The sequence below is a fragment of the Mesocricetus auratus genome, unplaced genomic scaffold (genome assembly GCF_017639785.1).
Source record: "Mesocricetus auratus isolate SY011 unplaced genomic scaffold, BCM_Maur_2.0 Super-Scaffold_100007, whole genome shotgun sequence".
In the NCBI taxonomy this organism is placed as follows: Eukaryota; Metazoa; Chordata; class Mammalia; order Rodentia; family Cricetidae; genus Mesocricetus; species Mesocricetus auratus.
In genome coordinates this window covers 51,655,531-51,677,768 of record NW_024429191.1, presented here as the reverse complement: position 1 = coordinate 51,677,768, position 22,238 = coordinate 51,655,531, and the positions used below count along the sequence as shown (strand labels likewise).

Below are 22,238 nucleotides of genomic sequence, written 5' to 3'. Positions count from 1 at the left end.
GCTCACGACAGCTGGGTGAGGCCTAAGAGCACGCCTGTGATGTGTAAGTCAACGTCCAGCCTCCTTTGCCGCCATCTTTGTTGAGGGCGGATAACTTGTAAGCCAGGGTGGTCTTTCGGCGCAGTTCCACTTTCTCCTCCACGCTTCACGTTCTCAAGTTATACCGGAATAGTGTGAGAAAGAGTCGGAGCCCAAGAGTGAACTTTATCGGAAGCTTGTCGAGCGTCGCGCCGCTGACGTCACGATCGGCGTCTCCGCCATCTTCGTTGTGGCTGGAGAGCTGGCGATTTAGGAAGTGCGGCTTGTGTGCTGCCGCGTAGATAGATGCTGAGGCTATGCGGTCTTGGCGTGGTGCTGAGCCTGGTCGCGGCGGCGGCGGCCGTCTTGGGCGTGTGGTTGATGGACTGGTGGGGTCCCCGCTCTGGCCTTCGCCTCTTCGTACCCGAGGAGCTAGCCCGCTATCGCGGCGGCCCAGGGGACCCGGGTCTGTACTTGGCGTTGCTCGGCCGCGTCTACGACGTGTCCTCTGGCCGGAAGCATTACGAGCCTGGGGCGCACTATAGCGGCTTCGCAGGTATCAGCGAGGCTCTCCCACCCCTTCCTCCTGCGCGGGGCCGTAGCCTTCCGAGCGGCAGGTGTCCATTCATGAGTTTGTTCATCCGCGCCCGGCCACCGCCCTCGATAGAACCTACATCAAATTAACTTTATTCTGCTGCACTCCCTCCCTCCCTCTTTTAACAAAGGAGGAGAACTAAAGAAATATAAACTTCCAGCCTAATAATTTTTAAGTTTGTCTTTAAATTTTATTTTATGTGTGTTTTACCTGTTTGTACGTCTCTGAACCACCTGTGTGCCTGGGGCCCGGGGAGACTAGAGGCTTTCAAATCCCCTGGAACTGGAAGTGTGAATGGTTGTGATGTGCATTAAGGGTGCTGAGAACCTGGGTCCCCTGGGGGAGCTGCTGCTGCTCTTAACCACTGAGCCAGCTCTCCAGCTCCTAGACTACTAATTATAAAGATGTTGCTTTTCTAGCCTCTCACTTTTGGGAAGAAAAATGCAGGGCAAGCCTAAGACTGGTTACTAGGTTGACAAAAATTTCAAGCTGTCCACTGGTCATTTAGGAGAATTAGGAAGCTGCATTTAAATACAAATCATTCACTTCTTTCTCTCCAAACTTCAGACAGTCCAGAAGAGGAAGGAACCTACCCAGGGACATAGAGAGTTATAAGCAAAGCTTATGTGGGGGAGTGGGGGGTCTTCAGCATAGGATTTTTCTGTGTAATCCTGACTCCTGGAACTTGCTTTATAGACCAGGGTAGCCTCGAACTCACAGAGATCCTCCTGCCTTCCAAGTGCTGGTATTAAAGGGGTGTGGCACCACTGCACAGCTTATTTTGTTTTCCAATGTTAGGGATTGGATACAGGATGTCATGCATGCTAGGCAAGTATTTTATTGCTAAAACAATCTCTGATTTCTCCTCCTACACCATTTGAAAGATGATGTCTCATTATTGTAGCTCAGGCTGTCCTTGAATATACAGCATTCCTGGCTCTTAATGTCTTTTCATTGTAGCCATCCTAGTGGGTTTAAAGTGCTGTTTCCTCTACTGCATCTCTAATGAGTAGATGACAAGCATATTCTGCTGTGTCTGGATTTCTGCCTAGGTACCAGGAATTCAAACTCAGGTCCTCAAATTTGCAGAGCTGAGTGTTTTATTGACTTAGCCATCTCTTCCTAAAGCCCTGTTTTGTGTTATGTTTAAGAGGAAATAATAAGGTTAACCAGAACCTCTAACCTAGTCAGGGAGGAGGAAAGAGGGGAAGTCAGCACAATGAGTGATGGAGAAAGTGACTAGATGGGGGTTGGTGGCAAATGCTATTGAGTTAGGGATTTTGGATATTCTCATAAGGCAAAGGGAAGTACTGAGGATTTTGGCAGAAAATGACATTGTGATTTTTTTTCTTTTAGTTTGGTTTTTCCAGACAGGGTCTCTGTGTAGCCTTGACTCTCCTGGAACTTGCTATGTAGACCAGGCTGGCCTCAAACTCACAGAGATCCTCCTGACTCCCGAGTTTTGGGATTAAAAATGTGTGCCACCACTGCCCATCAACATGATGATTTTTTTGTTTGTTTACAGTAAGGCAAGTTGGTGCATGCCTTTAATACTAACACTAGGTGGCAGAGACAGGCAGATCTCTAAGTTCAAGGCCACACTGGTCTATAGAGCAAATTCCAGGACGGCCAGGATTATACAGAGAAACCCTGTCCTGAAGAAACAAAAAATAAAATACCAGTCTAGGGAGCTGGGCATGATGGCACACACCTATAATCCCAGTACTCAGAGACAGGTAGGCCAGTGTCTGGGTTCTAGGCCATCCTGGTCTATGTAGCAAGTTATAGGTCAGCCAAAGTTACATAGTAAGACCCTGACTCAAAAAACCAAAACCAATAAAAAAAATAGTCTCGTGCTGGAGACTGACTCATTGGTTAAGAGTGCTTGCTGCTCTTCCAGAGCACCTGAATTCAGATCTTAGTACCAATGTTGGATGGGTCAAGCTGCCTGCAAATTCAACTTCAGGGAACCAATGCCCTCTTCTGACCCACTCATGTGTTTATGCCCATATACACAGAGACTCACAAAATAAAGTTTTATAATAAGAAAATTAAGTACTAGTCTGAGTGTTACCTGGAGAATAGTTTGGGTCCTCTGTGGTAGTTCACCTGAGAGATGGGATCGTTTGGTAGCAGGTAGAGATAGGTGGATGAATACAGTAACTATTTAGGAAGAAAATAAAGACTGGCACTAATTTAGGGGAGGGTTAAAAGAGGTATTAACTCTGTATAGACTGGACCATTTCCTGAGGCTGATGACCAGTAACCCAAGATAGGTTTGTTGAACTTGTGATGGCTGTGAAACAGCTAAGTGACATTGGTCAAGTGAGAAGGTGCAGATAATAATTAGTCTCTAGGGCTAAGGAGACCGTGAGATGCTGAGAAGACCAGGAGTGGAGTGTCATGGAAGCCAGACGTTATCATTTTGCATTTTATCAATTGAATATTGTTGAAATTAAATAAAAGCTGATGGGCCAGGTGTGGTGGTGCATCCCTTTATTCCCAGAATTTGGAAGGTGGGCTGATCTCTGTGAGATGAGGCCAGTCTGGTCTCCATGTCAAGCTCCATACCAAACCAAATCATAGTGAGACCCTGTCTCAAAAACAGACAAATAAAAAAGCAAGTGGATGACAATTACCAAAAATTCATGTCCCTGATTCAGGAGGTCCCTGGGAGTGAGGACTAGGGGCTATCAGGACATGTTTTTTTCATAAAGCAAAAGATGGTAGCACATCTTCCCAGCACTCAGGAAGCAGAGGCAGGATGGATCTCTGTGAGTTCGATGCCACCTTATCTACAGAGTGAGTTCCTGGACAGTTAGGGCTACACAGAGAAACCTCTTGAAGGAAAAAAAAAAAAAGAGCAGAAGTTTTAGTTGGTACAATATTGTGATTTATAACCGAATTTTTGGCAACTTCTTTCCTGAAGGCCGGGATGCATCCAGAGCATTTGTGACAGGAGACTATTCTGAAGCTGGCCTCGTGGATGATGTAACTGGCTTGTCCTCCTCTGAGATACTGATACTTCACAATTGGCTTTCATTCTACGAGAAAAACTATATATTTGTCGGTATGTAGTCCTTGACCATTGCTGAAGATTTCTTTCCTTCTTTCTTTCTTTTTTTTTTTTTTTGTGGTTTTTCAAGACAGGGTTTCTCTATATTGTTTTAGAGGCGGTCCTAGTACTCGCTCTGTAGACCAAGCTGGCCTCGAACTCATAGAGATGCATCTGCCTCTGCCTCCTGAGTGCTGGGATTAAAGGCATGTACCACAAACGCCTGGCTATTCCTGTAGATTTCAATCGGTTATCTTGCTGTGTTTTTCAGGTGTCCTGGATTCTTTATCAACTGGGCTCAAGTTCAAAATTTGAAACCAGCTCTGGGATTTTTATGTTAGGTTCTTGCTGTTAGTGCAGGAGTGATACGCAGAAGAAGATGAAGTTGTGGGTAATCTTGGGAGGGCATTCTCAGACCTGTACTTTGGTGTCAGTGGCCCCCAGTCAGTGTCATCTGTGTTGGACATGAACAGCCAGCTCCAGAGGCAGCCTCCCTGTGGCTCCAGTACAATTAGAAAGGCTTGAAGCCACTCATGTGTGTTTCTGATGCTTTGCTTCGCTTGCTCTCTGATGAAGCAGACATCCTGAGTGAACTGTTTCTGAGATGGAAGTTTTGCTAATCATGCATTCATTTATTATTTCATTCAGAGTTCCATGTAGCCTGGTTCAAACTCGCTATATCAGGTCAGCCTTGAATTCCTGGTCCTGCTGCCTCCATCTCATGTATTAATGCCAGTTGTGTTGCCCTGCATTTGTTGCTTACTGGGAGTCCATGAGGAACTCAACTCTTGAGTGAGCAGGCAACTGACAGACACTCATTGATACAGTCTTTCCTAAGCCTTGAGAGCTAGGATGGCTGAGGCCAGTCCTGTCATCCGTGTGCAGCCCCACTGCTCATGGAGCCCCACGTGTGCATGACTGACTTCTTGTTGATACTAGTGTCCCTTTACCATTGGAACAGGTCTAGGTTAGAATTTCCTGACCGTAATACCCCTAAAGGCTTGCGTTCATTACTTCTTGGCCTTCTTATTCTGAGAACCATGGGATTTTCCTTAACTCCTCTACTCAGCATCCAACTGTTGGAGCTCTGCTTTTATAAGATGTGACATGAGTTCCTTTCCATTCCACTCCCATTGCTCCTCATCTTCATCCAGTCCTCATCCCGCATTCGGCATACCCTTCCTTGTTTCCCTTAGTTGGCCCTACTGTGCTCAGTGCACTTGTTTCTTCCTGTTCTCCATGATGTTGCCAAGTGACAGTTGAAATGTTGCTGACCCAGTGAAGTCCTGCATACTAATAAGCAAGCAGCCCTGCAGACCAAGCTTCATCTCTGCCCCAGCTTTTTAAATTCTGTTAACTTGTTGGAAAGGCCCTGGTCACAAATTGGTTGGCTCCTTGTGACTGGCTGGGGTTAGGCTTTGTTTCTACTTATCAGAAGTGCTCATATTCAGCTTTATTTATGCTCAAATGGGTCATGGTTATTCTTGAGGTATTTTGTGGTGAGATTTGTTCTGTTTTGTTTTTGAGGTTTTGTTTTATGTTTTTGTTTTTCTTGGTTTCTTTGAAACAAGGTCTCATAGAATCCAGGCTGACCTCAAACTTGTTGCATAGTTGATCCTGGCATTGAAGTCTTAATCCTCCCGTTTCAATGCCTCAAGTGTAGTAAACTTTCTTGTTGGACCACCAGCCCACAAATAATGACCAGGAGACTTTATTAATTATGTAAGTTTAGCCTTAGCTTAGGCTTTTTCCTAACTAGCTCTTATAACTTAATTAACCCATATTTTTTAAATCTACATTCTGCCATGTGGTTTGGTTACCTCTTCTTGATATGGCACATCCATGTTGCTCTGAGTCTGCTGGCAAAATCACAGTTTCTTTGTCTCTGCCCAGAAGTCCCACCTATACCTCCTGCCTAGCTATTGGCTGTTCAGCTTCTTATTACATTAATCACAGCAATATATCTTCACATGATATACAAATATCCCACAACACCCAAGTATTGGGACTCCATTAACATATACCACCATGTCCAGTTTGTTCTTTGTTTGTTTGGGCTTTTTTATTTGTTTTGTTTTGTATTTGAAACAATGTCTGATTATGTTGCCCAGGCTGATATTGTACTCAGAGATCTGCCTGCCTCTGCTTCTTGAGAGCTGGGATTAAAGGTGTGAGCCACTAAGCCTGGGTGAATTTTTTGTTTTGTTTTTACTTTGAATGTTTAGTATCAATTTTATTATAGGATATTTCTGTTTTCAAGACTACTTCTTCTGAAATAAAATCATATATCCAGTGAAAGGAAAGAACGCAGTGAAGAAGAATGGAATCCCATGAGTGAACAAAGGATGCCATAGCAAACACCATGAAGTAATTTTGGGGTAGCAAACTAGAAGTACCCCCGATGTGCTTGGGAATGGTGGGGGCACGTGGTTAGAAAGCCTATGGGAGAATTTTGGTTAGTCAGGATGCATTTGAACAACTGTAACTAGTGTTATAACTGTGATCCTCACAGTGACCAGGAATGTAGTTAAACTTTCCTTTGGGTCACCAGCGCACAAATAATGACATGGAGACTTGTTATTAATTATGAAAACTCAGCTTATAGCTTAGACTTGTTCCTAACTAGCTCTTATAACTTTAATTAACCCATTTATATTAATCCACATTCTATCATGTGGCATTACCTCTCTTTCATCTTGCACCTCCTGTTTCTTCTCCGTGTCTCCTGGCATCTCTGCTCTCCTTCTTCCCAGAGGCTTCTCTGTTCCCGGAAGTCCTGCTTGACCTCTTCCTGCATTGCTATTGGCCATTCAACTCTTCGTTATATCAATAACAGCAATATATCTTCACACACTGTACAAATATCCCACAACACAGGAGTGTGTTCAGTGCAATTCCTGCCAAAGATTTGGCATGGGGACCATCTAAGACTTTCAGGGACATCAGCGGATAAAGGCAGATTTCCAAGGTGCATATTGACTTACGCATAGTTAAGTAGCTATTGTCACAGTTGCACAGCTGGATCTTAAGGGAAAATGAGGCAGATTTTGTTACGCTCTGGATACCCAGCTGGTAAACCTGTTCTCATAATACAGCATCTAAAATTCTGCCTCTGCTCGTGCTATCCTCTCTTTAGCTATTCTGTCTAAACCTCAACAAGACAGGCTCATCCTATGCCACACAAAGCCTTCTATCCAAAAGTTTGCCAGTAAGCCAACCTAAAGACTTCCAATCTGGCATTAAGGTCCTGATCCTTCATCTATTTGTGTGACAAACATTTAAAACAGATGCTCTGTATGAAGTTGTTTTGAGTACTGGGCCTCACAGGATACCTTCTAATTAAGCAGACATCTCTACACAGGGCTTCGAATATAACCTTAGGATGCATGATTAGGAGTATGAGTTACCTTTGCAGTTGGTGGCTTCTTGGAGTTGATGTCAGCAAATGGACCTAGCAGAAGGAAGGATAACCATAGTGAGATTTGGGAGAGTGTAGCAAACTGAGGAAGGAGCGGTGCCTGAGGTGGGTGTCAGCAAGACCTGGTCAGGTACTAGAGAAATCTGTGTGCTGCAGCCCACAGGAATGAGGGAGCAGATGACTTAAGAAGAGGCAAAGTGGATAGCCAAATGGCAGGTAGGACCTGGAGGCCTAGGTAAAAAGTTTGTATTTTATTCTGTGCTTTGAGTAGCTACTAGAGGGTTTTACTTAGGCATAGAAGTGATGTATGATTTGTGTTAAAAAAAAAAAAAGAGCCGGGTTTTAAAATACCCTGCTTATGTTACTGTTTCTTGATTTATCATCATTCACCATAATATGCTTATTTCTTAAAATAATAGGCCAGGGTTAAGACTCACTACTTTCAGCCAGGCGTTGGTGGCACACACCTTTAATCCCAGCACTCAGGAGGCAGAGGCAGGCGGATCTATGTTTCGAGGCCATTGTGGTCTACAGAGTGAGTACCAGGACAGCCTACAAAGCAATACAGAGAAACCCTGTCTTGAAAAACCAACAACAAAAAGAGAGTATTCACGGGTAGAGATAGATGTCTCAGTGATTAAAAGCACTGGCTGCTCTTTTAGAGGACCAGATTCAGTTCCCAGAACCACCTGGTAGTCCACAATCATCTGCAACTCTAGTTCCATGGGATCTGACACGCCATTCTGATCTCCATGGGCACTGAATACATGTGGTGTATAGACATAGTCAGTCAAAACATTCCACCATAAGATAAAAATAAAAAATGAAAAAGAACATCCAAATTAGGCCTATGATTCAAAAACTTGCAAAACTGAAGCAGGAGACTCAAAAGCCTCAGGCCAGCCTAGACCATGTCTCATGAAGGTTCCTAGGTATATACTTTAGTGGCAGACCACTCACTTACCATGTCTGGAGCCCCAGTTATGATCTGAGCGCTGGGGCAGAAATGCCCCACATGCTTTGTGGAGGAAGTACTATAGGAAAGCATGAGCTGCAGCAGAGACCAGTTGGAAGGCTGCTGTCTTAGTCTTTGTTTTAGAAAAGGTGGCAGCAGTGGAAATCAACTAGAACAAGAACTGACAAGATCTGCCCATTAGCCACAAATGAAGGGAAGTGCGTATCTGAATGTGAGGATCAGGAGAGAGCCACTGCTCTTGACGTAGATGTGCTAGTTTCTGTTACTGTGGTAAATTACCAAGACCAAGGCAACTTTATTTGAACTTAGTGCTTCCAGAAAGAAAGTCCATAATGTCAGGCCAAGTATGGCAGCAGGAAGCTGAGAGATCACTTTTTTAGAGAGAGAGAGAGAGAGACAGAGACAGACAGACAGACAGACAGACAGACAGAGAGATCACATCTTTAAGTATAATCACAAAGCAGAGAGAGGATGTGAACTGGAAGGACAGCCAGACTATAAATACTCAAATTTCTCTGCCCTCAGTGATGTACTTCCTTCAGCAAGTCTGCACCACCTCTCCAAATAACACCACCAACTAAGAACCAAGTGTTCAAATGCCTGAGCCTGTTGAGGACGTTTCTGATTTAAAACTACCACAGGAACGTTGGCAAGAGAGTGGGACTTGAGAGTATGAACGAAATCCAGGCCTTTCCATTGGAACCTGAGTCCAGCTCAGTTCTCAGGGACTGACTATAGAGGTTGGACCCACACAGCTGGGACAAGGAACCACACTACCTCCTACTTGCTCAAACCTCCCTGAGGTGTTTTCTGGGGCTTCCTCCATCCAATACGGTGGTGCCTTTTAAGACATTTTGCACCTTGGACACAGCAATCTGTGGCACTTAAGGAGAAGAGAACCTTTCTGCTGCCTGTAAACTGCAACCACTTGGTAATTGCTTTCATAGCTTAAATATTAAAAAATTTTGAAAGCCATTTTAAAAATTAATGTCCTCATACTTAGCTGGCAGAGGAAATACCATGATTATGAAGGTGGTTTTCCCAGGGCAAGGCTTATCCATTGCACTCTGGATGTGCTGACCCCTGCAGTTTCCCCAAATGCAGGAAACTCAGTCACATAATTTGTGGTAGTGGGAGACTGCATTCATGCTCTCCCCTAGGGGAAAAAAATTAATGTTCACTAAAGACTTAGTTAGAAGAAGGTAGTAGAGGAAAAAACATAGGCTGAGTTGGTCTCACTGAATAGTTATGTAAGACAAAGTAATTTGACATGGACCCAGAAAAATGCGGGTTAATAAATATATTCACCCAACAATTACTAAATGCTTAAGTGTCCCCCACGCACTACAGAGTATTGATAAATGTTACACACATGATTCTGTTTTCAGGGAGCAGGTGTTGTATGGAGGTGATAAAGATTTGACCATTTCCATATTGGCAGCTATCTGACTCTTCAGCCCCAGCTAACCAGAACCACAGATTCTAAATGCAAAGTAGCAAATGGCCCTGAGAGGGTCTTTACGTGACTTTCAAATATCTGTCTGGAACTTCACAAGCCAAGTCTCCATTATTTCTCTTAACACTCCTGTTTTCCAAGCTCCTACAGAACAGCTCACCAAGCTTTGAGCACTCAATAGCTTTTCTAGTGCAAAGTTCCAGAACCCTTTCTACAGTCCTCCCAGAAACTGTAACATGGTCATTTCTGTCACAGCAGTACCCTGTGATTTTGGTGACAGTTTCTGTTTTATGGTTTTTATTGATGTGAATTTAGAGAAAAAAATGATTTATTTTGCTTACCCTTGCTGCTACTCTGACTGATCTTTTTCCTTGTTATCTCAGGGAGATTGGTTGGAAGATTCTACGGAGAGGATGGGCTACCCACTTCAGAACTAATCCAGGTAGAGGCCATGGTGACTAAAGGCATGGAGGCAAATGAACAACAACAGAGAGACAAACAGAAGTTCCCTCCATGTAATGCTGAGTGGAGCTCTGCCAAAGGCAGCCGGCTCTGGTGCTCCCAAAAGAGGTAAGCAGGTTTCCCTTCTGTTCTGCCACCTCTCCTGAATCCATCTTCTAAGCCATCCTTTTATTATCTATTTATTTGATTGTTTATTATTTATTGTCTCCACAACTGACTGCTAAGCGAGGAGCTTATATATGTACTATGCATACTAGGTCTTCTGAATTATTTTCATTTACTTATTGTGATAAAACACCCGAAAGGGGGGAAAGATTGAACTAGTTGTACGGTTGTAGAGAGTATAGTCCACTGTGGCAGGGAAGCCATGGTAGAGCAGCTTGGTCTGTAATGTGTGGTCTTCCTGCCTGCCGCCTGGGCCCTGCTGAGCTGTCTGAGCCCCCAAATAACACACAGGACGCTATGTCAATTATAAGCTGTTGGTCGTTTGCTATGATTTCTTGTCCACTAGCTCTGACTTAATATTTAACCCATAATTGCTAATCTGGGTATTTCCATGTCTCTTACCAGAGAAAGATTCCGGACCTCTTATTTCTCTGGCATCCTACATTGAGTCTGCCTGTGCCTTTCTTTCCCAGAATTCTTTTCGACTCCTAGTCCCACCTGTCTTGCTTCACTATTGGCCAACAGTGCTTTATTCAGCAACCAATAAGAGAGACATATTTACAGAATGACATCTCCCATCATCTCCTCTTTTCTATCTAAATAAAAAGAAAGGTTTTAACTTTAACATAGTCAAATTACATACAACAGAACAGTTATCAAGTAAGAACTATAGTTACAATTAGTCCATTAACAATTAGTAAGATTTAAAGAAAGTATTTTCTATCCTATCTTTGTGAATCTAAAGTTTTATATGTAGCTTATCTTTTATCATAACTAAGGAAAACTGTAATTAAAACTATAGTCTTCAACTCCATCAAAGACCACAGAAGGATAATATATAAACTCTAGAATTGACAAAGACATCTTGCTACCTGGACAGTCACCCGAAGTTCCTCTTTAATGCTGGGGCATCTATCCTCAGTCCATAGGCCACAGTGTGTCTGGAAGACTTCTCAGCAAAGCAGGAAATTTCAAACTGTCCATCTGCATTGGCAGTTTGTCATTTTTCTGTGTCCTGCAGAATGTCTGGCAGACTCTTCCATAAAGCAGAAACCCTGTAGGACTGTCCAAGTTCAGCAGTCACTTTCCTGTGGGTCCTGCATGTCCAGTTTATACAGCAACAGTCAAGCAGTACAGGAAAGAGCAGTTTCTTGCCCAAATGGTTCATCTTGCCATGTTGAAAGCAAACTCCATAACAAGTTTCTTCGATGCCCATCTTCCTCTCAGATGTAATTGGTGCTGCCAGGAGCAGACATTTTTCATTGTCAAGAAAAATCCTAAACCATTTTTAAATGCCATTTTCTGAAGGTCTTTGAAAGATTTGAAGACTATCTATCTATCTATCTATCTATCTATCTATCTATCTATCTTAAATGCATCTGTGTATATCTAGAAAACCTAACTTACCTAACTATAAGTTTTGACTATTATAGGTATCTATAATTGTTACTTAATTATACATTATATTTTAAAAGATCAGTATAAATACAATACTTAATCAAGAGGAGAAATATACATATCACAAAATTGTCCTTAAATTTGTATCAGTAAATGAGCATCCATTCCAAGACAAAGTATTCATTTCTATATCATATTTTTTCTCTTTAGAAAGAGATTGACTGTGATCATTACCATTTATAAGCAACTCTGTATAAATGAAAACTAACAATAATTGGGAATTTGGGCGTTATTCATGCCAAACTGCTTCCTGCTGGGGGGGAGCGATGTCCATACCATGGGGATCATGACACAACACAGACACCTGGCCATGTCCTTGGTTTTTTGTTTGTTTGTTTGTTTGGTTGGTTTTTGTTTTTTCACAACAGGGTTTCTCTGTGTTGTTTTTGGAGGCTGTCCTGGAACTTGCTCTGTAGACCAGGCTCTGCCTCCCCAGTGCTGGGTTTAAAGGCGTGGGCCACCAACACCGGCTAAGTCCTTGTTTTTGTAGTCTGCAAGGCTGCATCATCTCAGCTGTTTCAAATGCTGGATCACCTGGGCCACTGCTTCCGGGGGTCATGGTTCATCAAACCACAGAAGCCTGGAAGGAATCCACAGCTTTCCATTTTCTGTGGAAACATAAACAAAAACTCTTCCCAAGTAACCTGTCCTTATATTTAAATTTAGAAGTCAAAGCATTTTCAAAAGATATAACTTGAATTAATTCAGCAGCATTTACAATCAAGTATATTCCAGCAGTTGTTTCTTTATTAGTAACTGAACAACTGAAAACCGTGATAGCATACAGTATCCAGACTTTGTGTGTTTTTCATCTTTACGTAGCTTTTTTATTACTCCATATCTTTTTATTTTACTTTTTACTTTTTTTGAGACAGGGTTTCTCTCTGTACTTTGGCTGCCCTTGAACTTCCTCTGTACACCAGGCTGGCCTTGAAATCACAGAGATCTGGCTTGCCTCTGTCTCATGAGTGCTGGGATTAAAGTTGTGTGCCACCACACCCAGCTACTCTCTTTGTTTATGTTTTTCTTCCAAGTGCTAGGATTAAAGGTTTGTTTTCAATATCTTGTTTCTCTCCCAAAGTACATATATTTTTAGACACAATATAAACCTTTTCAAGGTTTTACTTCATCTGAATCTGACTTTACTGTAAAACTTTTGTTTTTCTGGCCACATGTCTTATATAGGCTAAAGAACATTGCTAAAATTAAAGTGGAAACAGTCACTGGCTTTCCAACATGGCTGGCGTAAGTTTGACACCAGCTCACTGCTTCAGTCTAGGCCAGCATCCAGCAGCATGGTGCCGGCTTGGAAATGTGGTCACTGCTCCTGTCAGCTGCCCGCACACACCATTCAGTTGTTAGAAGAGCCTTGCAGTTTTGCCGCTTATACTGAGTCAGGAAGACTACCGTAAGCGAGCCACATTGAGTCTCTGCTTGTCTCTAGCAAAACAGAGCCCACCTGAGAAAAATGGTGCTACCAAGAAGCTGTGCTTCTCTCTGTTCTTTTGTTTCTAAAATCCCTTTTAAGCTTTTGTCTTTCTACATGGAAATTCATGCCCCAGGTTCTGACACCATATTTAACGTGTATCCTTCCTGCATGCCCCCTGGGCCCTGCCAAGCTGTTTGAGCCCCCAAATAACACACAGGACACTATATCAATATTATAAGCTGTTGGCTCTTTGAGATTATTTCTTATTGACTAGCTCAACTTAATACTTAACCCATAATTGCTAATCTAGGTCTTCTGAGTTATTTTCATTTACTTATTGTGATAAAGCACATGAAAGAAGCTATTTAAGGGGGGAAATATTGAACTAGTTGTATGGTTGTAGAGAGTACAGTCCACTGTAGCAGGGAGAGCATGGTAGAGCACCTTGGTCTATGGCTGTGGAGGTATGTAGCTCCAGTTCTCATATCATTACAGATGGGGAAGTGAGGCTGTTCTAGAACAAGAAACTGTAACGTTCAAGGCCTGCACGAGTGACTCACTCCCAACTAGGACTGCTTACTGGCTGGTTGGGAAGACCTCTTAGTCACTAGTACCAGCTCAGGGAAGTGACACTGCTGCAGATTGAGAAATAAAAGGGGTTGGATCAAGGGCACAGTGAAGGGACATGGACTCTTACTTCCTTCTAGAGACAGTAATATTAGCATTTTGTATGGAAAGCCAGAGAAATAGGAGAGCTTATGACCCAGGTTGGTTGTTTTGTTTTTGTTTTACGAGACAGGGTTTCTCTGTATTGTTTTGGAGGCTGTTGGTCCAACCTAGCCTCGAACTCATAGAGATCCGCCTGTCTCTGCCTCCTGAGTGCCCAGGTTGAGATAGGAAGTGAACCCTGCAAGTGTCTCTTCCTCTTGTCCCAGGGGCTTGTAAGTTGATGCTTTTAAGAAGTCCTCTTTCCCTTTTTCCTAGTGGAGGTGTGAACAGAGACTGGATTGGTGTCCCCAGGAAGCTGTATAAGCCAGGGGCCAAGGAGCCCCACTGTGTGTGTGTGAGAACAACTGGCCCCCCTAGTGACCAGCAAGACAACCCTAGACACTCAAATCGTGGGGACTTGGACAACCCCAACTTGGAAGAATACACAGGCTGCTCACCTCTGGCCATGGAGTGTTCCTTCCCAATCTAAGATGGTGTCCTATATGTGATGACACATGGAGAACCTTCCCTAGATCTTCAGAAAGCCCTTAATAATAGGAGGCTCCTGGCATGAAAGTAGGAGGGTCAAGGACTCCAGCCTCACTCTGCAAACGTGTGTCACAATTCTGTTGGCTGAGAGAAGAACCGGATAGCCTACCTGGTGTGGTCAGATTGTTTTGACACTATTCGGAAGCTTGGTCCCCTGTCATCTTCCTTCAGAGCCTGCAGACATTAATGAATATATCGTGATCGATGTAGATCTGCCTGGATACATGCTGCCCTAATCAGAGCTTGGACTCTGCCCGTCATGCCAGTCCTGCTGGTATATGGAGCAGTAGCAGAACAAAATTGTGGCTCTCAGCAGAGATGCAGGCATTTCCCAAGAAGCTATGCATCTTACAGTATCAAGGTAACTGTTCTACGCTCACAATCTCTGACTTTTGTGACATTTCTAAAACATCCAAGGCAAACTTGAATTACTGACTCCTTCAGAGCTGGGCTGTTACAATGAGACGTGATAATAAACTGGGATGGGTTGATTCTGGGATAGGGAAGCTTTTACATACACAGATGGAACACATCCAGATTCCCCCTGCCCAAATGTGTATTAAACTGCTTACTCCCCTCATATCATTAATGAAAAGATGTCCCTCCATTCCCTGAGTTTCTATAATTACCACATGTTTTGAAAGGGGCTTCTGCTCCAGGTTTCTCAACCCCATTCACTGCCAAATTCCCCTGCCTTCTCTACAGTGGTTAATTCTTACCTATCTTAGTTGTTTTGCTTTTGTTTTCATATTTGAGACAGGGTCTCCTGTAGCTCTGGCTGTCCTAAAAGTTACTAGGTAGACCCGGCTGACAGGGATCCATCTGCCTCTGCCTCCCAAGTGTTGGGATTAAAGCCTTGTCCCACTGTGCCTTGCTAATTCTTGATTTTTGGGGGGGAAGGGGAGGAAGTTCGAGATAGGGTTTCTCTGTGGCTTTGGAGGCTGTCCTGGAACTAGCTCGCGTAGACCAGGCTGGTCTTGAACTTTGTCTCCCGAGTGCTGGGATTAGAGGCGTGCGCCACCACCATCTGGCTGCCTTGCTAATTCTTACTTATTGTGATCTGTTACTTTTTAAAACATTACTTGACTTTTTGAGGTAGGATCTTATATATCCAGGCTGGCCTTGAACTCAGTATGTAGACATGTGCTACCGTGCCCAGTTTATGCAGTAGTAGGGATTGAGCCAGAGATGTATGCATGGTAAGCAAGCACTTTACCAACTGAGCTACGTCCCTAGGCCCTTGACCTTCATTTCTCTTGACTCTGTTGGCTACGATGTCCTGCAAGGTCCCCATAAAGCCCTCACTTGCTGTACTGATCCTACTGGCAGCTCTTCTCCTATCTCTGTGGTTCATCCCCAGGACCTTCTCCTTGGCTTTTCTTTCTCCTACTTCAGGCAATACACTGCTAGGTATTATTAAACCAAAGGGTTTAATAATGAAGTCTTTGAGCTCTTTCTGGAGGCTCTTTTGCATATATGATGTATGTGTGCATATATCAGTGAAATGTAATGTCGATGTCTTCCTGTATTTCTCTCCACCTTATGAGACAAGGTCTCTCTCTAACCTGTAACTCTTATTTGACAAGACTAGCTGGCCAGCAATCTCCAGGAATCCTCCTGTCTCTTCCTCCCCAGTGCTAGGCTACAGATGTGTTCCATTATACCTGAATTTTACAAGGATCCAAACTCCAGTCCTTATGCTTGTATGGTAGGTACTTTACCAAGTGAACCATCTCCCCAGCCCTACAAGCCCTACATTGCTAACACCTTCATTCTTCCTGTCACCAGATATCATAGTATCAGCTGTCAACTTGACACAAACTTAGTCACCTGGGAAGAGAATCACAACTGAAGAATTGCCCAGATCCTACTGCTGAAGTTAAGCACATGAAGGGAACTGTTACCTGGAAGTGTAAGATAAAATAAATCCTCCCCAAGTTGGTTTTAGTCAGGACACCATATGACCAATCCCACCATCGCTACACTGCTCTAGGGAAAAGCCTCCTGCCTCCTGGCCAGCCTGCACCTTGAGGCTCTACCTACTAGCTCTTCATCTTAACTTCTCCTTCTGGTCGCCTTCTCTGCTGTGGTAGGTCATCTTTCTCGTGATGATCAGGGTAGTCTCCACTTAAACCTCCCAGGGTGTCTTAGAGTTTCTGTTGCTGTAATCAAACACCATGACCAAAAGGCAAGTTGGGGAGGAAAGGGTTTATTGGGCTTACCCTTCAGGATTGCTGTTCATCACTGAAGGAAGTCAGGACAGGAACTCAAAAACAGGGCAGGATCCCAGAGGCAGGAGCTGATGCAGAGGCCATGGAAAGGAGCTGCTTATGGGCTTGCTTCTCCTGATTTGCTCAGACTACCTTCTTCTAGAACTCAGGACCAGTAAGTAGCCTGGCACTTACTGGTTCCACCATGGACTGGAACCTCTCCCATTGATCACTAAATGAGAAAATGCCTTATAGCTAGATTTCATCAAGGCATTTCCTCAACTAAGGCTCCTTCTTCTGATGACTCTAACTTGTGTCACCTTGGCACATTAAACCAGCTAGTACACAGGGGCTCCCCACTATCTTTGAGGATCACACACAGCACTGTGGCAGAGACCCCATGCATTGCCTGTCTGGCTTTACTCTTCCTTCCCTGTGTGCCCTGCTCTATATAATCCCTACACACAAACCCTTGCTTCTGGTGAATCTCTCTCCCTCACTCCATTAGTCTCCTGTTTATTTCTCAATAGTCCTGTCTACACAGACCCTGCCTGGGTACCTTCATTAGGCATAGGCCCACAGAGTAGATTTTAACTCTTAGCTCTCCACCAGCAGCATTTTGGTTGCTCACCTCTTGTGGGTATGGTGATACAACCCTTTAATCCTAGCACTTGGGAGGCAGAGACAGGTAGAACTTTGAGTTTGAGGCTAGCTGGGGTAACATAGCAAGTTCCAGGCCATCCAGAGCTATAGTGAGACCCTGCACCAAAAAAGAATCTACCCTTGTGGGCTTGAACCCAGAACCTGTCAGCCTCACACTAAACACACATGACTGATTCATACATTCATGGAACATGAACACTGTTTGCACTCCCAGGGCAGGAACTGACAGTGAACTGATCAAAGACCTTGTTCTGAATTCTAGACAGTCCTGAGCACAGTTCCTGAGTGCTGGGATTAAAGGGGATGGGACCATCCAAGTTCCTAAGAAGCCCCTACAGAATAAGCAAGATCACCATAGCTACTCTGAGTTGGGGGCAAGCAAAATGAAGAAGACTAGAGAAAGAACACATTAATCCAAGTAAGTATCCTGAAGACCTGCTTACTAGAATATTTTTTCTTTTTTGTACTAGATTTGAAGTTTATGGACCAGATATAATGTGCAGGCCTTCCTTAACATTCTCTGAAGCCCACAGTGCCAGCCCCCACCCACTTTTTCTTCATCTTGGCCAGTGGGTAAATCCTTGTAGTTGCTTTGAAGTAGTGGAATAAAGGAGAAGTCCAGACAGCTGAAACTCCATCAGCACTCACATGTACCACTGGAGCTTCCACTCAGGAGGCAGGAGCACAGCAGCTGTTCACACTGCATAAAACACTTACATGGGTCATGTGAAATGTAGCATTGAAATGTAAAGGGTAGCTGTTCAAGACATTTATTAGTTCACATATCAATTTTTAAATATTTTAATTATTACTTTATGAGTATTTTGCCTGCATGTACATCTGTGTATCAAATGTATGCCTGGTGCCTGAGGAGGTTGTAAACTTCCATGTGGGTGCTGGGAATGGAACCTGGGTCCTCTGAGGCCAACTCTCTAGCCTTCATATTTAGTTTTTTGAGACAGGGTTTCTCTATGTAGTCTTGGCTGTCCTGGAACTTGCTTTGCAGACCAAACTGGTCTCGAACTCAGAGATATCCCTGCCTCTGTGATAAAAGGTGTGCTCTACCACCACCACGTGGCTCAATTTATTAAAATTGCTTTTTTAATGTTCGTTGGTACTTGGAAGTAGCCACAAATGTCTTTAATTAAAGCTTCCACTTGAAATTCACAATTTTACCTTATTTTTATTATAAGTAATTATTACAGAAAATGAAAATACCAATATTTGAAAAATACATTCCATTACAGAATCCAAAGAAACAATGCTGCTAAGTGCCATGGTCCCAGATGCTACTGTCATTCCCACACTGAGCACCACCAGTGGTTTGGAAGCCAAAGTGACCCATCTAAACATGTGCCTACAGTTTTAAAGGCCCAGCTGCTGCCTTGTCCTTGTACCACAAGGATGTCACAAAACACCCAGCTCCACATGGCTGCCAAACAGGCAAGTCAGTAAGTACAGTAGTCCCCAGACTCTCTTGCTATAGAAAACCAATGTTGTCAGTTGTAACAGTTAATGAATTATTTATGCCACACCAAAGAGGACTGTATAGGCAGTGATCCTCCAGAGAAAGTCTTTAAGGCATCCATGACATTTGGGATTTAATATATTTAGTGAACCAGTCAAGTTTTTCATTAGGTCAATTCTGTAAAGTGAACATGGCTCAGAAGCCTGTGCTGTGCTGTGTCCTCTGTTGGGCTGGCAGGGGAGCTCTGGAGCTTCAGGTGGCTCTGGGGGGCTGGTCATGAAGGAAGCCAGTGTCTGTGAGGGAGGCATACTTTATACTTGTACATGATGCTGTTGTTGCCTCTCAGGCACTTCAGCCATGTTCTTTTCCTCCAGGTAAGGAAATCCTAGATGGAGGCTTTGCCCCCAACCCCTTGTCTGCAAATAAGACTAGTTCAGTATGAGGGTCAGGCACGAACTGGGAAGGGCAGTGAGACCACACACCCAGTTCCCTGAAAGACCCATTCAAGGAAAAGGAGGAAGCTGACAGGTAGTCAGAAACAACTCAGGGCTCTGAGGTAGAGAATAAAAACATCACATGGACCCCACTGTTTGGAGAGAATACGGCAGGTGAGCTGAGCAGTGAATATTCAGCCTTGACTGAATTGGTTATTGGGGTGGAATAGGCCTAAAATTTGTGACTAACACATGACTGAGTGAGACACCAGTGAAAACACAACTGGAAACAGGAGTCCTCAGTGTAGGCACTTAAGCTTGTGGGACATCGATGTTAGAGGATCATAGCAAATTTGTTAAAGCACATGGTTTGTACCTGTTTAAAAAAAAAACACCTTAATGATACACTGTACAGTAAGACTAGTGATGAACAAGAGGCAGTTAAAAGCTAGGAAAGCACAGTAGTGCTAACTGATGCAGCAATGTTTCAGTAAAGTTTATTCTTCCTGCTCTGCTCATTTGCAACTGAGAACTTTTTGAGTGAATAAAATGTTTTGTTGCTAGTTCTCAAGGTGCTGATTAAGACTGAGCAAGAACAGCTAAGAAGTTTCATGGTGAAATGTGGTCAGCATGGAGAAAGCACAGGAGAGATACACAGTAAGTCTGGTCCTGGCCAGGGCAGTGCAGAGCAGGAGTGCTGCACAGGGAACATCGCGTGGTCTGGCTGTGGAAGGATGCTTGAGTCATGTCTACAGCAAGGGTACTGATGCCCAAGGCACACAGTCCCTCTCAGCCATAGCTGGTCACTATGCTGACCTCTGAAGGAATTGAAGCTTGAACCCACATCCTTTTAGGCGTGAACTTCAGATTGTAAGTACAGTTATAGGCAGGATTGTTATTGAAACTGGTATAGGTCAAGGACAAAATGATCAGCTTCATCCTGATTCCCTATTTTCCCCTCTTCACTGTAAACATGAAAAACAAGTGTATGCGTACCGACCACCTTGGTTCATAGCAGAACCATAATTACCTTCCTCATTAAAGAATCATGGTACCAACTAAATTCTACGTCTCTGTGACCCTTTTTAGGCAATGAAAATTAGAAATCAACCACATGCTTCATATAGTTGTTGGCTAAGACTGGCTAAATGTTTCCATGAAATAAGTCACAGGGTGGGGACAGCGGCACTCTTCTAAGTAACTTTTCCTTTCAAAATCTGCATACAAGCTAATATCAACATAAATCACACAGGTATTCTTAGAAAGTAGCACACTGGTTTATCAGCACATTTTATACATATTTAGGCAGTAAAAAGTCTTTAACTCTACACAACAGAGGGCATACCACTATCCAAGAAAGAAAGTGATGCCAAAAGAAGTCCCTTTTATTCATACATCTGTACTCCATTAATGCAAATCATGTAGGCTATCAAACATCTCAAAAAAATCAGTATGTGTGCGATTGACATTTTAATCTCTTGAGTGTAACTAGTGTTCATTTCATAGTAGCTGTGTTTTTGTTTCTTTAAAAAAAAGTGGTAGAAGCTTCTCTTTCAGTGTGCAATAAAATAAAATTAAAAAAAATTAAAATTCCAAATCAGAAACAACCCAAACCACTGGCCCAACTTTAAAAAGAAAGATGCCTAGTATCCCAAGGTTAGTAGAAGCAGCAGAAGGAACCCAAGCCCTGTGCTTCAGAGCCTTGCTTCATGTATCAGCCAGACTTCCAAAACAGGCTGCTCATAGTTTGGCCAAGGCCTTTGGCGGCTGTCTCTGATTGGGCAGGGCACCAACAGCACTCAGCATGCAAGGCAAGGTTTTAGCAGGAAGGATGTGTGTGAGTATGAATTTCTTCCTTCTTGGCAGTTTTCCCTTTAAGATTAGTTTGTGCTGAGGTTCAGTCCAAGCTGGCCATCAGAACCACTGATAAAAGGGTGTGTGAAGGTATTTTTGAATTGGATTCTCCAATGATGCAGCTTTAGAAAAAGTGCAGCACAGTCAAAGTGCATTTCTTCTACCACTCAAGTGGCAGCGACTGAGGACTCCACAGACAGGACGCAGCAAGACGAGAGAATGAGACAGCTGCTAGGTGTCAAGCTGCCACTGCACTGACACCCAGCAGTATCAGCATTGGTAAAGCTTTCGTTGTTAAGGCCACAATTTTTCAGCTCTCATCTTTGAACCCTGTTTAGAAAGATTTCACCTTTTTAAAAGGGGCAGCTCATTAAAAAATACAGCTTAGCTTTAAAAAGAAAGAAAAGACTTGAGGGCAAGAGGTTCCTATTATCTTTATGAAAACACTGTGCATTAAAGGCCACAGCCACTTAGAGTAGCCACCACCCTAGGGTAATCAGCTCTCATCTAGCAGCTGCGGCTCTACTCTGTCAGGCTCTGCCTCTAAGTCAGCCCAGGCAGGAAGACGTTGTGAATTCTCTGAGATGGATGCTAATACTACCAAAAGGGAAAATTGTCTACAAATGTCTTTGTGTGCTGCTAGCTGATTCCTATCACATTTGTCATACAGGCTACACTGGCCTGGTCCAACCAGTGAGACATCTAGTGCACTAGACCACAGTTTGACACAGTCATACAGAATCGTCTGAAATGGGATCACACCATGGCCTGTAATTGTTCCAGTCTTCTGCCGCAGGAAGACAACTGCCAGCTCTTGATCTGGGTAGGAGTCAGGCTGGTGAGTAGAGCAGCTGCTGGGGAGGTACCAGGGGACGCAGGCCTGGACCCTCCTAGGGGCTCACTAAGAGACTCCACCCAGAGTCAGTACATCAAAGCAAATGTTGCAAACCCGCACAGGCTTGTTCAGGTCAAACTTTATAATAGGAATCTCCTTGGTTGAGCATTTATGGCAAAGAAGACGGCCACAATGACGACTGTGGAGGCAAAGAAAGAAGTATGAGAGGTGTGGAAGAGCAGACTGTTCCCAAATGGCCAGCCAGATCACACCAATTCACATACAGTATTAGTTCTTCACAAAATACTAACTGTGGTAGCTAAGCTAAAGCAAACATGAAGATGAACACAGCTGCCCCACCTTGCTAAGGCGCTGTCTAGACCCTAGCACCCTGTGAGGCAGTGATGGAACCTTCCTGCCCAGGAAAGCCACAAGCCTGAGTGCTCCTGCTGTGCTATTCTCCAGTCACAGTGGGACCTGCTCAG

The 22,238-nt window shown here is 43.7% G+C and overlaps 2 protein-coding genes and 1 non-coding gene across 5 annotated transcripts in view; 2 read left to right on the top strand and 1 right to left on the bottom strand.

The window, feature by feature from the left end:
• The first annotated feature begins 83 nt into the window (after positions 1 to 83).
• On the top strand, positions 84 to 20,127 carry LOC101834440 (neuferricin). Of its 2 annotated transcripts, XR_005878297.1 has the most exons (6): positions 84 to 574; positions 3,543 to 3,683; positions 9,902 to 10,088; positions 14,017 to 14,650; positions 17,425 to 17,580; positions 18,410 to 20,127. XR_005878297.1 is itself a non-coding variant. In XM_040749099.1 (4 exons), exons 1-4 carry the CDS (start codon positions 325 to 327, stop codon positions 14,228 to 14,230), a joined length of 792 nt encoding a protein of 263 aa, XP_040605033.1. In that variant the 5' UTR covers positions 84 to 324; the 3' UTR covers positions 14,231 to 14,869. The 2 variants fall into 2 exon arrangements, 1 of the variants encoding a protein (XP_040605033.1); XM_040749099.1 differs by lacking the exons at positions 17,425 to 17,580; positions 18,410 to 20,127 and having other exon boundaries at positions 14,017 to 14,869.
• On the top strand, positions 9,058 to 9,221 carry LOC121141669. The gene has a single exon (XR_005878633.1). It is a non-coding gene; the product is annotated as a U1 spliceosomal RNA (small nuclear RNA).
• Positions 18,326 to 22,238, bottom strand: part of Ankfy1 (ankyrin repeat and FYVE domain containing 1) — a 60,222-nt gene continuing 56,309 nt past the window's right edge. For both annotated transcript variants that reach the window (XM_040749098.1, XM_040749097.1), the window contains exon 25: positions 18,326 to 21,952. In XM_040749098.1, coding sequence (XP_040605032.1) covers positions 21,820 to 21,952 — 133 coding nt within the window. In that variant the 3' untranslated portion in view covers positions 18,326 to 21,819. The remainder of the gene's footprint in view (positions 21,953 to 22,238) is intronic.

Bases quoted from the DNA above. Each gene is read 5' to 3' on its own strand.
- LOC101834440 (XM_040749099.1), top strand. From the start codon at position 325: ATGCTGAGGCTATGCGGTCTTGGCGTGGTGCTGAGCCTGGTCGCGGCG. The intron at 575-3,542 runs GTATCAGCGAGG...TCTTTCCTGAAG, and splicing joins GCACTATAGCGGCTTCGCAG to GCCGGGATGCATCCAGAGCA. The intron at 10,089-14,016 runs GTAAGCAGGTTT...CCTTTTTCCTAG, and splicing joins CTCTGGTGCTCCCAAAAGAG to TGGAGGTGTGAACAGAGACT.